The sequence below is a fragment of the Artemia franciscana genome, chromosome 8 (genome assembly GCF_032884065.1).
Source record: "Artemia franciscana chromosome 8, ASM3288406v1, whole genome shotgun sequence".
Lineage (NCBI taxonomy): Eukaryota > Metazoa > Arthropoda > Branchiopoda > Anostraca > Artemiidae > Artemia > Artemia franciscana.
Window position 1 is genome coordinate 31,627,503 of NC_088870.1, and position 14,972 is coordinate 31,642,474.

Below are 14,972 nucleotides of genomic sequence, written 5' to 3' on the forward strand. Positions count from 1 at the left end.
GCTCAGTAGCTGAATTGGTTTTCAAATCTCTGTATGTGGTATCCTAAAACTTTACCCGAGCCGAAACAAGACAGTTGAAATAGACATAGAAATAAACATTGCTTGCAACTCGAAACCAGCTTTCATAACGTTCAAGGACCCATAGTTGTCTAGCTGAAACTTTAATCTTCTAATTGTTAATATTTTTATTGATAGACACACTGTCAGAAAGTCCTCGACCTCAGCGAAATCCAGATACTCACAACCAGCAAAACACCTTAAACCATTTACAAAGTCCAGTACCACAAAGACCTTCAAATGAAGAAAATCCTGGTCCTTCTTTTTCAGCTAATCAGGGCTCTTTCACTTGTGGAACTGAAACTGAAGATGAAGAAGACATTGCCGAAACTCCTCAGCAGCGTAAGCTTTTCTTCTTCTTATATGTCCTCTAATGGCAGTAGTATAGGCTATGGATAGCAAATTAATAAGAGAAACGTCATAACAATCAATTGTTAATACCATCACTTTTTAAGGGCATGCGTTATATCACCTTGTGTTTTAAAACGAAGGTTTTGTCATTTTTTTTTTTTTTTTATTGTCTTTCGTTGCTTAAAAAAAGCACTATATTTATTTTATTTTATCAAATAAATCCTCTGCCGAAATTCTACAACCACTAGTCAGTGATCACAATTCAAACTGTAACTCAACCACATAATTCAACCACAGTTTGATCATAATTCAAACTGTAAGTTAGCCGTGGTCTTTTGGTCTTAATTTTTTTTTACGATAATATTGGTATTGTGTTTTAAAACGAAGGTTTTGTCATTTTTTTTTTTAATATTGTCTTTCGTTGCTTAAAAAAAGCACTATATTTATTTTATTTTATCAAATACATCCTCTGCCGAAATTCTACAACCACTAGTCAGTGATCATAATTCAAACTGTAACTCAACCACATAATTCAATAACTCAACCACCATATTTATTTTATTTATTTTATCAAATAAATCCTCTGCCGAAATTCTACAACCACTAGTCAGTGCAGTCACTCCAGGGGGAGAGGCACATCACTGCTTTTAATGCAAAAAAGTCATTTTTCCTGGGATTAAAGATAAGGGGGGCTTTAATTCTCCTTTGTAGGGCTTTCAACCATGGTGATTACTGTTGTGCAGTTTTCATTTCAATCCAACTGAGTTTTGCGAGGTTCTTCTGGCAATTTTTCGAAATTCCCGCAAAATAGTTTTTGTAATCAACTTTTACTATTGATACTAGCCGAAATTATAGTTACCGTTCCTGAAGTGGCAAGTCTTCCTCACTGGACAGTCTCTTTCAAATACACTTTTAAATTTTTGATTACTATAGGCGTGTGTTCTTTCTGCAGCCACTGCTACAACCATGATGGTAACATAAGGCTTCCAAAAAAATCCATTTCAACTTTTATTTTTCAGATCAAATTATAAATTGAAAATAAAATTCCGATTGAGAAATTTTATTTTGGAACAAATAGCTTATATGTTCTACAACTGCTAGTATAAACTTGTCAAATTTGCCTAAAGCTAACATACTCATGAACGTTGCCCCATCCCACATTAATTGAAGCTTATTTTTTAGCCACTAGAACTCTTCAAAATTTTTAGTCGTTTTCTATGTCTCATTCAAGCCTAATCTAGGGTGTTTTGTCTTTCCCTATTCACTTTGTGGGATTTTTAATATTACTATCTGGGATATGTGTTATCTTCCTTCCAAAAAGCTTGCTCCTACGACCTAAGCTGCTCTTTCCGTAATATTAATACTGATTAGGGCAATTTATTTAGAAAGGGTCACATTTGGCATTACAGGACAAAGGTATATGTCCAAAATGGTGGTTAGTCTATGTCATATTTTTAATCATTAAACTAGTTGGCACAAAAAGTGATGTTTCACTCCAAAGCTAAAACCAATATATGATATGACAGAATAGTTTTGTAGAGCTCGGCATTAAAATCTATATCTAAGGTCAATCGAAAATAACTTCAAAGATGTAAAGTAATATATCAAACCAAAAATCTTCAAAATCTAGAACTCGAATTGATAGCGATTTATGTGTCATAAGTCATAGATGTCGTTGCAAAGAATTTTCAAATTCGTGCTTCACAGACTTCCTCATGTTGAAATTGCTATGTGAATAAAAAAAAAGAAAACACAGCCATATTGTTGCATCCTTAACTCTAATGGAAATTGGGAAGGAAACTCCAAAATGAGTTTTGGAGCAAATTGCAAGCTTTTTGTTTGATATCTTTTGACGAAAAACCCTTTGTCTTGAAAATTTCTTGAAAAATTTAATAGCAGAGGAGCTTTATTTTTCAGTTTTTAAAAACTGAAAAAAAAAAATCTATTGAATTTCATCCTTTTTTCAGTGACCTGTCAAATATCCTGCAAAAGAAAATACAATAAAATGTGTAAGAAATTAAATTTTTGTTGAGTAATTCTAGATCCAGAAAGACATATTAACAAAAGGAATTCTTACTTCTGAATAAGGAATCGATAGGTCACATCTAAAGAAATCATCGATTTCTTTAGCAAGATTTTTAGTACTAATATTATTTGATGGTGTTTACTTATATGCTCTGTTGTTTCACATTAATTAGGTATGCTCAAATTTAATATAGGATTCGCCCAATTAAGACTCGAATCGAATTAGAAAATTTTAGCACCTTTTAAATGTAGTATTGAAAAGTATTATTGTATCAGGTTTGATGTTATGGAATAATTTGGCATAAATTTTATATTTGAAAATGAATTTTTATGTTCTAACTTATGGACCAGCGTGTCTTGTATTAGGAAAAAACCATCCAATCAGCAAAATTTAATCTAGTTTTAATATATAATGCAAATGCTGATGTATTGTCGATTCGGAAGTTTTCACGATGTACCTGTGCTATCTTCAGCTATTTTGGTTAATAGTGCATCATTAATTCATAACAAAGTATGTGATCTTAATGTAGCTAGCATATAGCAAATATTATTGCATTTTCCCTGATGATACATTTTCTTGCAATTCTTTTTTTTATATTCTAGTAGCATTTTGCAGTTAATATGCGACTATTTCTTAAGCAACTATTCTGTTACCTAAAAAAGCAAATGTTAATTATATGCCAGCGTTTTTATGAATGATATCCTTATCAGCAAGCATAAAAAAACTATATTTATTCTTTTTAGATTTTCCAAAATAATTTTTCCCCTTCTATACTTGTCAAGGTTATTTTTGAAAGTGACCGAAAAACTATGCAAGCACATGTAAGTAAAAACATGAAGCCACTTGAAAAGCTGTCATGTTTTTGTTTTGTGTTTTTTGTATTAGTTTCAAAATTTTTTAAGCTGGCTTTTAGCTGAAACTAAACCTAGACAGCATTAAAAATGAACAGAAGGTTGCTAAATATTGTTTAATATTTTTATTCAAGATGCAATTCTGGCTTGGATCTCCACGGTGCTGTATTAATTGAATGATATTCACTTTTCTTAAACTTACTTTGTATTTCTCCGTGTCCTACCTGATATTGTTGGGTAACGGTGCAAGAATCTTTAGCTATTTTGTTTTTATGTGTTACTACGTGATGATTGGAGAGCTTTGAATATATAGCTGAAATGTCTCGTTGATTTGATTAATTTTTATCAACTCTCTTAAATATACGAATTTTGAAATTGTTCTTGTCTATTTGACAGATAGGCAGTGTGGTTTTATCGATGCCTTGGTCTAACATCTTATTAGATTCCATGTCTATGTAACAGATTTTGATCCTTTTTTTTCAGAAAATGAATCAATCAGGAAGATGCAGGCTGTTAATATGGAAGCAGTTCTTAGATTTGCAGCAGCAACAGCATCTAACTCCAATATGGGCGTTCCTCTTCCGGGTCCTAGCACAAGCTATGCTGATAGTCGTTTAGAACATGCTCTTAGACTACATCAGGCTTTAGGATTTGCGCTCCCACAGCATCATCCAGCATACCTGCAACAACAATTCCCTTATCAACATACAAGTCAGCATTATAACCCAATGGGACAAAACATGAGTCATTTGAACCAGGGTGGACATTGGACTCATTTGCAAAATATGAACCATCAGCCTCATTCTAGTAATTAAATGGTGCTAATTATATTTTATTAGTGGAAAAAGGACAAAATAATAGATTGCTTGTGCAAAAATTGAGAACTAAACAATTTCTATGATTTTTGTTAAGTGATATTGAGCCCAATTTTTGCAAAACATCGTCCGTTCATTTGCTTTTTTTTGAAAAAAATTGTAATTATTTTTATATTGGTGAAGTTAATGAAAAAGTGCCATTATTTTAGTTTGTCTCTTTGTCATTTCTGGTCGTCATTCTTCGTTTCTTTAATATTTAATTTGCTTCTGGGCTTCATGTAAAATTACCTTTTTGAGCTTATCCATTTTTTTTTTATATTATAATTAGTTTCCACATAGAATTTACTTCTCATTTTGAAATCATTATTGAATATCCAATATTAAAATATGGATAAAAGACAAGAGAGAAACAGTAAAACTTGTCTTCCAACTCATTTGGCTTTCTAGATGAACTTTCATCACTTCATCACCGACTCGCATATACTGGAAGGAGGGAAAGAGGGCTCAAGCAGAAAATCTAAAATGAAGATATTAAGGTGCTGATATTTCAAATACTCATCGCTGATATTTCAAAGTACTCACTTTATCCGCTAGATATATACGTTTGTTTACAGTGTTTTATAGATTGCAAATATTAACTTCTACCACTTCGTACGATCTCCAAAGGGATTTTTTTTTAGCTGCATCACGCTAACAGGATTTCTTTACAGTTTTTCTTCATGCCGTCAGATTTTTCGGAGTAATAGCTCTTTTGAATTCCAATTCCTTGCCTACGAATGTGTCTTAACTTGGGATGGGACTACTGTTTTATTTTAGAGTATTGAGTCGTACGAAGTGAGTACTTATGGTTGTGCATCGGTGAGGAGGCAATGGATTGCCTTTCTGCACTCACCTCCGTTACGTCATACTGTTTATGTTATCTTTAAGTAGTTAATCAGGAATCACAAAAAAAGAATAAAAAGAAAAAATCCTGGGGATTCAAATGCAATAGAGGATGTTTAAAGATTGTCAGATTTCTTATGTTTTTGGGCTTGCCAAATATTGCATATGGTCTCTACTTAAAGTAACACAAATATGATACTAATTACGTTCCTGTTATGTATTTACTATTCTGGTGAATTTACATTTTATGCTGCCGTATTGACCATGTAGAAGTATACAAATGAGCTCAGTGAAGAAAACAACTTAAACTCTATTGAAAATTCAACAGGGAAAAGGAATAAAATCATTTAACAACGTTCCCAGTCTTACTTCCACATGGTATTATGTACTCAAACCATACAATTGCTGTATATGATATAGTAATTTGTATGGTCCTTTATTCAATAGCTTTCCATGTTACCATTTCTGTTGTTAGTCTGCTAATTAGATTCATGTTCAGCAAAATTAAACATCTTAAAAATTTATTGTTTCTACTACATGATATATTTGCAGGCAAAGAATAAATGCCACAAGGATAGTTCTTTAGACAGTCTTATTCCCCACCCGGAATGTATAACATTCCCTAATAAGCGGTGTAACCTAAGCAGTGAAGAAAGGGTAGCTCACCTCCATTCGAAATATTTTTGATTTCGAATTGCCATTTTGTAGAAGGGTAATTGCATTTTAACAGCTCATTACGTTTTAACTGAAGTAATATTAAAGCGTGTCGAAGTATAAGTGTTCACTTGCAGTATATTGTGCTGTCGAAGTCCTTCCGTATTTTTGGGTTGCATATTGTGCTATTTTGTGCAGTATATTTGTGCTGTCTTTCTGTATTTTATACTGAATCTATACTTATAAGAATTCTTATCATACACAATGACATAATTATTCGTATTTTCTTTGTTATTCCAGTTTGGAGAGCATCAAATTCACAATTCTATTAAAATATATATTTCAATTCACCTACAAAATTAAATCCACTAACATAAAATAAAATCAAAACTTAAAATTTTTCTGTACATTTTTATTATGATCACAATAAGTACCACCATCGACGTAATAAATCGGAATTGGATTGCAAGAATTCCGTTTACCACTATTTTATTTTATTTTATACTTACTTACCTCCTATTTTGGGTATTGTTGGTTTTCAAGCTACTTTATTCTGTGATAGCATTATCCATTTCCTTCAATCCTTTCAAGCCTAACCTCTTTTCATAACAATGAAAACAGGATACTGAAGGATTATGTTTGAATACAGGAAAAGTTGGAGAGAGAGCATTGTACATATATGCGAGATTGATTCACTCGAACGTCAGCTCCAGAAGAATATTATGGCTGAAAATAAGGGGAAAACTTTGAACTGAAGAAAAAAAAAGAAAACTATCATATTTTTTTCACATCAGATCTTAGGTTATGAAAGAGAATATTTGTAGAAAAAAAATTGAAGTGACAATCCTTGATCTTGTCCATTTTGGTAGTGTCCTTGAGTTGAACTATATCACCCTTAAAACCATAGAACAGCCTACTTAAGACCCTTGTTTGATTTAATTATAATTCAAAGTAAAAACTTTTATCTTCAAGTTTCGCACAACTCATATTTCATTCAAGTCACTACTAATGTTAGGGTTCTACATCTAAATTGATAATTGAAGCATTAGGTCATTAATAATATATGTTATTCATCTCTTGGTTGAAAAATGTAATTAGTATTCCAGCTCATTTTACTGCAAAAATAGAGATTATGGGAATAGTTCCGTTTTAGCATATACAAGTCAGAAGGTTTAAAAGGCTAGGTACATGCAGTGACAAATTTACTGCATTAGTATTTTGTTAGCTGTATCATTTACCATTGATTCTTATGCATGCTAATACATTTAAAATTTTCTATTAGTTCTTGAGCAGACCTTATCAGTAATATAATTAATTTCCCTTTTATTCCAATTAACCAATTTTCACCATGATTTAGTGTAGGAAAAACACACTCTAGGTAACATCTATGGTATTGAAGGTAGATAGCTTAAATGATCACTCCAAACAGCATACATTCTCAAGGTACTACAGCCCCTTGCCTCCGAAAATAAATTCTTTTCCTTGATTTCTTATAAAACACTTTTTTTCACTTTCTTCATCCCTAGTGTTGGTTAGACATGTCTTTTTTAACAATAGTATAAAAAAAATTAGGGCCTTTCCAATGAAAGGACTGGTCCCTACGCAGAAATAAATGTGTAATGAATAAATTGAAACTGATTAACGAAAATGTCAATTCCCAGATTAAGGCCTGTATTTACTGATGGTGGGTTATAGATAAGGAGCTTAAGTTTAGGCCTTCTTTGTTGTCAGATATTGCCATTCCTTGAGTTTTGCATTTTTTCCTATGAGTAAAGCTGAACTTAAGTCAAGCATTTATGATGCATAATTTAAAAGTATTTTGCTCATTTGTAAAACATTTACTGTAGTTGACAAACTGTGAGTAGGTCCAAATCGGGTATTTGGACCCAAATTGGGTCCATTCATTTGTCTAAAAATGAGATAGATGTCGTTCTTGTAAATTTCAAATGACAAGTTCAGATTTTATCTCCCCATTTACTGAATCCAAACCTAAGCTGCTTGTCGTTTTTACTTTTGTATTTTGTCTCTTTATTGTAAATATGATGAGGCTTTCATATAACAGGTGAAAAAAGATAATAAAAGAAAAGAAACTTTATAATAAATTACGTCAAGAAAAGAATTTTCTAAGCACTTCCCTAGAAGGTATAAAGCTTGCATCAGTCCCTATATTGTGAACAACTAACTAATAAATGCATTCTCTAATTCATACTTACAAATGTGAAAATTTGACATTCTGAACTAGACCGCAGTGTATGTACTGAATCATCAGTCAAAATAGGTTTAATTTGCTTCATGCTCACTTACCCTTGTACTTATTCACTTACTTACTTATTGATCATTTTAATTTCAAGTTGAGTCCTATGACATTGCCAATAACTTTTAATACAGAAAACATGTTCGATTGTTCTCCAAAGCCGATTTGGAATTCATTTTAAATTTTCATAAATTTTGTTTTGTGATTTTGTAATTCCTCTTAATTTTGAGGAATATCCTTATGAACGAATAAAATAAGAAGCGAATCTAACTTTTTATTTTAAAAGCCGAAGAAAATTTGACAGCACATAAATGGTCAGGCGCATCAGAGTTTTAATTATGATCGTTCACAAAGTTCAATGATTTGTTTAGCATTTGAAATGGAATATAAAAATTAGTACCAATGTTTTAACCTTCGTTAGGAACTGAAATACAAAGTGTCTATCTTTGAGCACGCTGCTGCGAATATATCATGTACAAAGTGTTGTCTTTAGTTGTTTGCTGTTTCACGTAGAAAATTCAATTTCTCCGGTCCGCACAAAATCACCATCCAAGTTCCAGAAACAGATAATACATTTGGCGCCGTGCAACTTTTGATTAGTTGAACTTAGTTATCTTTGTTGTATGTATGTGGTTCTTGATAATCGAAATAAAAAATTACCTGATGTATGTTTAAGCTATTAAAGGATCACAGGCTTTCTCGTATCATTAAAATCTGCTATAATTTTTAAGACACTCATATATATATATATATATATATATATATATATATATATATATATATATATATATATATATATATATATATATATATATATATAATATGAGATATATATATATATATATATATATATATATATATATATATATATATATATATATAATGAAAAGAGAAATCACCAATGCAACAGCAAAAACACATTAAAAAAAGGAAGACAGAAGGAGAAAAGGAAGACTGTCTTCCTACATTAGTGATTAATATAGATCAGCACTTGAATGAGGCCTTAACCCTACTCATCCATACAATCACATAGGTCAAACAGCATAGGCATACACAATCAACCATAAAGAATATGTATCAGCCCATTGACACCCTCTGGTGCAAATTATCACACCTAACCGTTTTTCAAGCTTTTTTCCACGAAAAAAAAAACTTTATAACTAAAAATGACCATTGTTTTTATTTGAACAGCGGAAACTTGTCATTGATTGGTTTCAAGAAGTTCTGGGTTTTAAGCTTTTAACTTAAAAAATTAGATTTAATATTTTTATTTCACACAATTTTACTTTAAATATTTTACTTTTAAAGTTTAGATCTTAAAGTTTCTTTTTTTCCGGTTCTAAGATTTTTTTGTTTTAAACTTTTATTTTGGAGTTTTGGTTTTTAATTTAGTTTTAAGGTTTTATTAAATTTTTTTTTACATTGAGTTTTCAGTTTTAAGGTTTAGTTTTAAAATTTAAAGTTTTAGGTTATCAATTTTAAAGACTAGGTTTTATTTTCTCTTAATTTGAAGGTAGTCTTAAAAGTTTTTTTTGTATTTATAAATTTTTATTTGAAAGTATTAAAGTTTAGTTTTAAGTGTTTTATTTTAGAATTTTAATTTTTATGATGTTAGACATACAGTTTTTGTTTTCAAATCATATTGAAAGTTTAGGTCTTAATTCTTTTATTTTAAAAGTTTTAGTTTTAAAAGATTTTATTTTAAGGCTTATGGTTTTTAAGATTTTAGTATTAAAGTTTATATATTAAAGTTTCTTTCAATTTTAAAGTTTTAAGTTTAAAAGTTTCTTCTAAGGTTTTACTTTTAAAGTTTTATATTTAAAGTTTTACTTTTGAAAGTTTTTAGTTTTGAAGTAATAGTTTTAAAAAGTTTTTGGTTTTAAGGTTCTTCATTTAAAGTCTTAGCTTTAATGTTCTACTTTTCTAGTTCTTAAGTATTATTTTTAAACTTTTATTTTGAAGTTTTAAAGTTTCGTTATACAATTTCAGTTTTAAATTTTTAATTTTAAAGGTTTTAGTTTTAAAAGCATTAGTTTTAAGGTTTTAGTCACAACATTTTTGGATTCAAAGTATCAAACAGTTCGTGGTAACGAACTGTAGTAAGGAGCGATCCGGCTAAATAGTAACCAAAACTCTAAAAAATTGAATTTTGATATCAATAGCTACATCAAAAGAATCGCATTTTAATGCTGATTTTAAATATATAAGTTTCATCAAGTTTGGTCTTACCCATCAAAAGTTACGAGCCTGAGAAAATTTGCCTTATTTAGGAAAATAGGGGGAAACACCCCCTAAAAGTCGTAGGATCTTAACGAAAATGACACCATCAGATTCAGCGTATCAGAGAACCCTACTGTAAAAGTTTCAAGCTCCTATCTACAAAAATGTGGAATTTTGTATTTTTTGCCAGAAGACAAATCACGGGTGCGTGTTTATTTGTTTTTTTTTTTTTTGTTTTTGTTTTTTTTTTCTTTTCCCCAGGGGTCATCGTATCGACCAAGTGGTCCTAGAATGTCGCAAGAGGGCTCATTCTAACGGAAATGAAAAGTTCTAGTGCCCTTTTTAAGTGACCAAAAAAATTGGAGGGCACCTAGGCCCCCTCCCACGCTCATTTTTTCTTCAAAGTCAACAGATCAAAATTTTGAGATAGCCATTTTGTTCCGCATAGTCAAAAACCATAATAACTATGTCTTTGGGAATGACTTACTCCCCCCAAGTCCCTGAGGGTGGGGCTGCAACTTACAAACTTCGACCAGTGTTTACATATAATAATGGTTATTGGGAAGTGTACAGTCGGTTTCAGGGGATTTTTTTTTGTTTTGGGGGTGGGGTTGAGGGGAGGGGGCTATGTGTGAGTATCTTTCCATGGAGAAATGTGTCATGGGGGAACAGAAATTCAATGAAAAGGGCGCAGGATTTTCTAAAATTACTATAAAAAAACAATGAAAAAGTAAACATGGAAAAATTTTTTTCATTTGAAAGTAAAGAGTAGCATTGAAACTTAAAACGAACAGAGATTATTACGCATGTGAGGGGTTCTAAAAATACTTTAGCATAAAGAGCGAGGCATTTAGGAGGAGATAAATACCTCGCTCTTTATGCTATAGTATTTTTAGTAATTTCAACTATTCATTCTACGGCCTTTCTGATTCAGGGGTCATTCTTAAAGAATTGGGACAAAACTTGTGATTTAGTATAAAGAACGAGGTATTAACGAGGGTACAAACCCTCTCATATACATAATAAAAATTAAAGAATATAAAAGTTTGTTACGTAAGATAATTCTTAAGTTACGTATATTTTTTACTAATAGAAAAATTCGTTAAAAATAAAAATTTATAGTTGCCTTTTTATGTAACCGAAAAATTGCATGGCAACTAGGCCTCCTTTCCCATCCCTTATTTCTCAAAATCTTCTGATCAAAACTAAGAGAAAGCCATTTAGCCAAAAAAGGAATTAATATGCAAATTTCATTTTAATAATTTATGTGTGGAGAGCCAAAATCAAACATGCATTAATTCAAAAACGTTCAGAAATTACATAAAAAAAACTAGTTTTTTTTAACTGAAAGTAAGGAGCGACATTAAAACTTAAAACGAACAGAAATTGCTCCGTATATGAAATGGGTGGTCCCCTCCGCAATCCCTCGCTCTTTACGCTAAAGTTTGACTCTTTGCCACAATTCTGCTTTTTAAAACAATTAAAAGCTTTAGCGTAAAGAGCGAGGGATTGCGAAGGGGACAACCCATTTCATATACGGAGTAATTTCTGTTCGTTTTAAGTTTTAATGTCGCTCCTTAATTTCAGTTAAAAAAAACTAGTTTTTTTTTATGTAATCACTTTTAAAGTTTAGGTCTTAAGCTATTTTATTTTACAAGTTTTAGCTTTGGAAGTTTTTCCAAAGCTTCAGATTAAAAGTTCATTTTTAAAAGTGTTTTCAATTTTAAAGCTTAGGCCTTTTTTTATTCAAAATTTTGAATTTACATTTTTTTAAGGTTTTCGGTTTTCAGGTTTTTTTCTGGCTTTAAAATTCCTGTTATAAACTTTTATTTTAAAGTTTTGGTTTTTCAGTTTTAGTTTTAAGGTTTTACGAAAAGGTTTTTTGCATTAAATTTTCAGTTTTAAAGTTTTGAATTTAAAGCTTCAGTTTAAAGTTAGTCTTAGAAGTTTTAGTTTAAATTATCAGTTGTAAAGTTTTGAAGTTTTTATTTTAAACTTTCCATTTTCAAGTTTAGTTTTAAAATTTAAGTCTTAAAATTTAGGTTTCATTTCCTCTTAATTTAAGTGGTAGTTTTAAAAGTTTCTTTTGTTTGTAAAGTTTTACGCTCATTCATGATTGCAAGCGAGAAGGTCGCGGAACTTTGGAATTAGCAAGAGCCTTTAGTTTGGAGCAACGAAAACTGTAAGCAACATGATCTCCATTACAATTTGCACACTTGGGGTGTTACTGCAAGGTGAGTCACTGGAGTTCATATGGGGACCAGAGCACCGTAAGCATTGTAGTTTTCACCGGGACATTTTGCAGCAAGGTGGTCAGGTGATTGACATTTCCTGCAGCACTTAGGAATTCGCCGATACTCATACACTTGGAATAGTTCATAGCCTATTTTCAGTCCAGATTTAAGGGCCGAGGAAAGAGAAATTTCGTCTTTGAACGTAATTTTCAAACAATTTGAGCTCCCAATTCTCATAGCGTCTCGAACACCCCTGCAAGCTTTAAGAGGCGCAAAATCAAGATCTTGTGCAACGCCTTTCATTTTATCAAAAAACTTTTTCTCCACCATCTTTGCTTCACAATCACGAAAAACCGAGCGCGCAGATTTCCAAAAGTCAGCAGCGTCCACGCTATCGATCTTCACAATCAATTTATCACCAGAGGCGCGCACAGTATCAATTATTCAATGCACTCGTGACTGGAAATACAGTCAATTCTTTCCTTCCGTTTAGATGTATCATTGAGATCACGCGGTAAATCCGTGATAATAACAGTGGCTTCGCTTATATCACTACCAGTAGCACTGCTCGGGAGGCTGGGGAAATTCAGATCGTAAGTTGACATTTTCGCATTAACTTGCGAAAGAGTCTGTTGAATTCCATTAAGCTTAGAAGCTATCCTGGAGTAAGCAACTGCTGGAATACAGGGAAAATCGGCTGGGGAACGGATAGCAAAGACATGCATGTCCTCAGAAGCACTCTGATTTTGAAGAAGTTCTAACACTTTCCCAATAATTCAGAGCTGCGTTTGAACCAATCCGCCTTGGATAGAGCTCGGTCAATTTCGGCAGCGAATCCCACAGGATTTTCTTCGATTTGGCAATATCACTTGACTCAAAAAATTCGACAGCAAATTTTAAGATCACTTCGACATCTTTTTCATTATTATACTGCATAAAGTTCAGAACCGGGGCATAAATAAAGCAGTCCGTATCCGAATCAGAGTCCATTTTCATGCAAAAAGTCTGTTAATCCAATTCCGAGTCAAAAACATAACCATGGGCAAAACACGTCTTAACCGCACGAAAGCTGAATGGTAGTTGGCTAAATTTGAGAAGCTCGAAATGCCAATAAGTGAGGGAAGCGTAGGCTCCTGCCATCTATTCCCCGCAATTTAAGGAAGACACACCCGGCAGGTACGTCGACGCTTTGTACAGAAAACTTCCCCTCTTCTGCTCGCTTATTAGTAAAAATTTCCAAAAATATTTAATAGGTCTATATGATTTGATAATTATGATCATAGGATTATCTCTCACTTACTGAAATGATGAGTAATAATTTTACTCAAGGTCAGGAACTTTAATCCTTTGACAGGTATTGCGAAATCTAACTAGTTCGCAGGGATTAAAATTCACTGAAAAAGCTTACTGGTTTGAAGTTTATGATATCCAATTCAAGACAGATGTTTTCACCTTGGACTACGACTCAATATAAACCAATAAAGGTAAAACATGTACACAAAAAAGGAAAAAACATCTGTAAAAACAAAGAATATATCTATCAATATATATATATATATAAAAAATTGTATTTTTATGATGATTTTAAATATACAAGTTTCATCAAGTTTAGTTTTACCCATCGAATGTAACGAGCCTGAGAATGTTTGATTTATTTTCCAAAAATGGGAGAAACACCCCCTAAAAGTCATAGAATCTTAATTAAAAGCACATCATCAGATTCAGCGTATCAGAAAACCATACTGTATAGGTTTCAAGCTCTTTTCTGCAAAAATGTGGAATTTTTTATTTTTTGTCAGAAGAAAGATCGCGGATGCGTGTTTATTTGTTTTTTTTTTCGTTTTTTTCAGGGGTGATCGTATGAGCCCAGTGGTCCTAGAATGCCACGAGAGGGCTCATACTAACGAAAATTAAAAGTTCTAGTGCCTTTTTTAAGCAACCAAAAAAATTGGATCTTCCCATGGAGGAATTTATCATGGGAGAAGAGAATTTCCATGAAGGGGGCACTGGATTTTCCAGCATTATTTAAAAAAATGAGAAATTAAATAAAAAACTAGCTTTTCCAACCGAAAGTAAGCAGCAGCATTAAAAATTAAAACGAACAGAAATTATCACATGTATGAGGGAGCCCGTCCCGTCCTCTATACCTCGCTCTTTACTCTAAAGTATTCTTAGTAATTTCAAAAGAGCTATTTATTCTAATTAAACGGCCTTTGTGATTCAGGGGGTCGTTCTTAAAGAATCTATAACAAAATTCGAACTTAAGTGTAAAGGGCGAGGTATTGACATGGGACGAATTCCCTCATATACGTAATATAATTATACGCATATAGAAGTTTGTTGCATAAGCTAATTTGTAAGCTACGTATATTTATTAGTAATAAAAACGTTCGTAAATACAATTAAAAGTTCTAGGGGCCTTTTTAAGTAAAAAAAAAAAACTTGGAGGCAACTAGGTCCCCTCCTCTACCACTTTTTCTCAGAATTGTCAGATTGAAAATTTGAGAAAGCCATTCAGCCAAAAAAGTAAAATTAATATGCAAATTTCGTTTTAATTATTCCTGTACTGTGAACCAAAATCAAAACCTGTATTAATTCAAAAACGTTCAAAAATTAACCAAACAATTT

At 31.9% G+C, this 14,972-nt stretch overlaps 1 protein-coding gene across 6 annotated transcripts in view; it reads left to right on the forward strand.

The window, feature by feature from the left end:
* Positions 1-8,589, forward strand: part of LOC136030301 (zinc finger protein 628-like) — a 271,742-nt gene extending 263,153 nt beyond the window's left edge. For all 6 annotated transcript variants that reach the window (XM_065709172.1, XM_065709174.1, XM_065709171.1 and 3 more), the window contains 2 exons: positions 196-399; positions 3,769-8,589. In XM_065709172.1, the coding sequence (XP_065565244.1) occupies positions 196-399; positions 3,769-4,100 (536 nt within the window). In that variant the 3' untranslated portion in view covers positions 4,101-8,589. The remainder of the gene's footprint in view (positions 1-195; positions 400-3,768) is intronic.
* Positions 8,590-14,972: the final 6,383 nt, after the last annotated feature.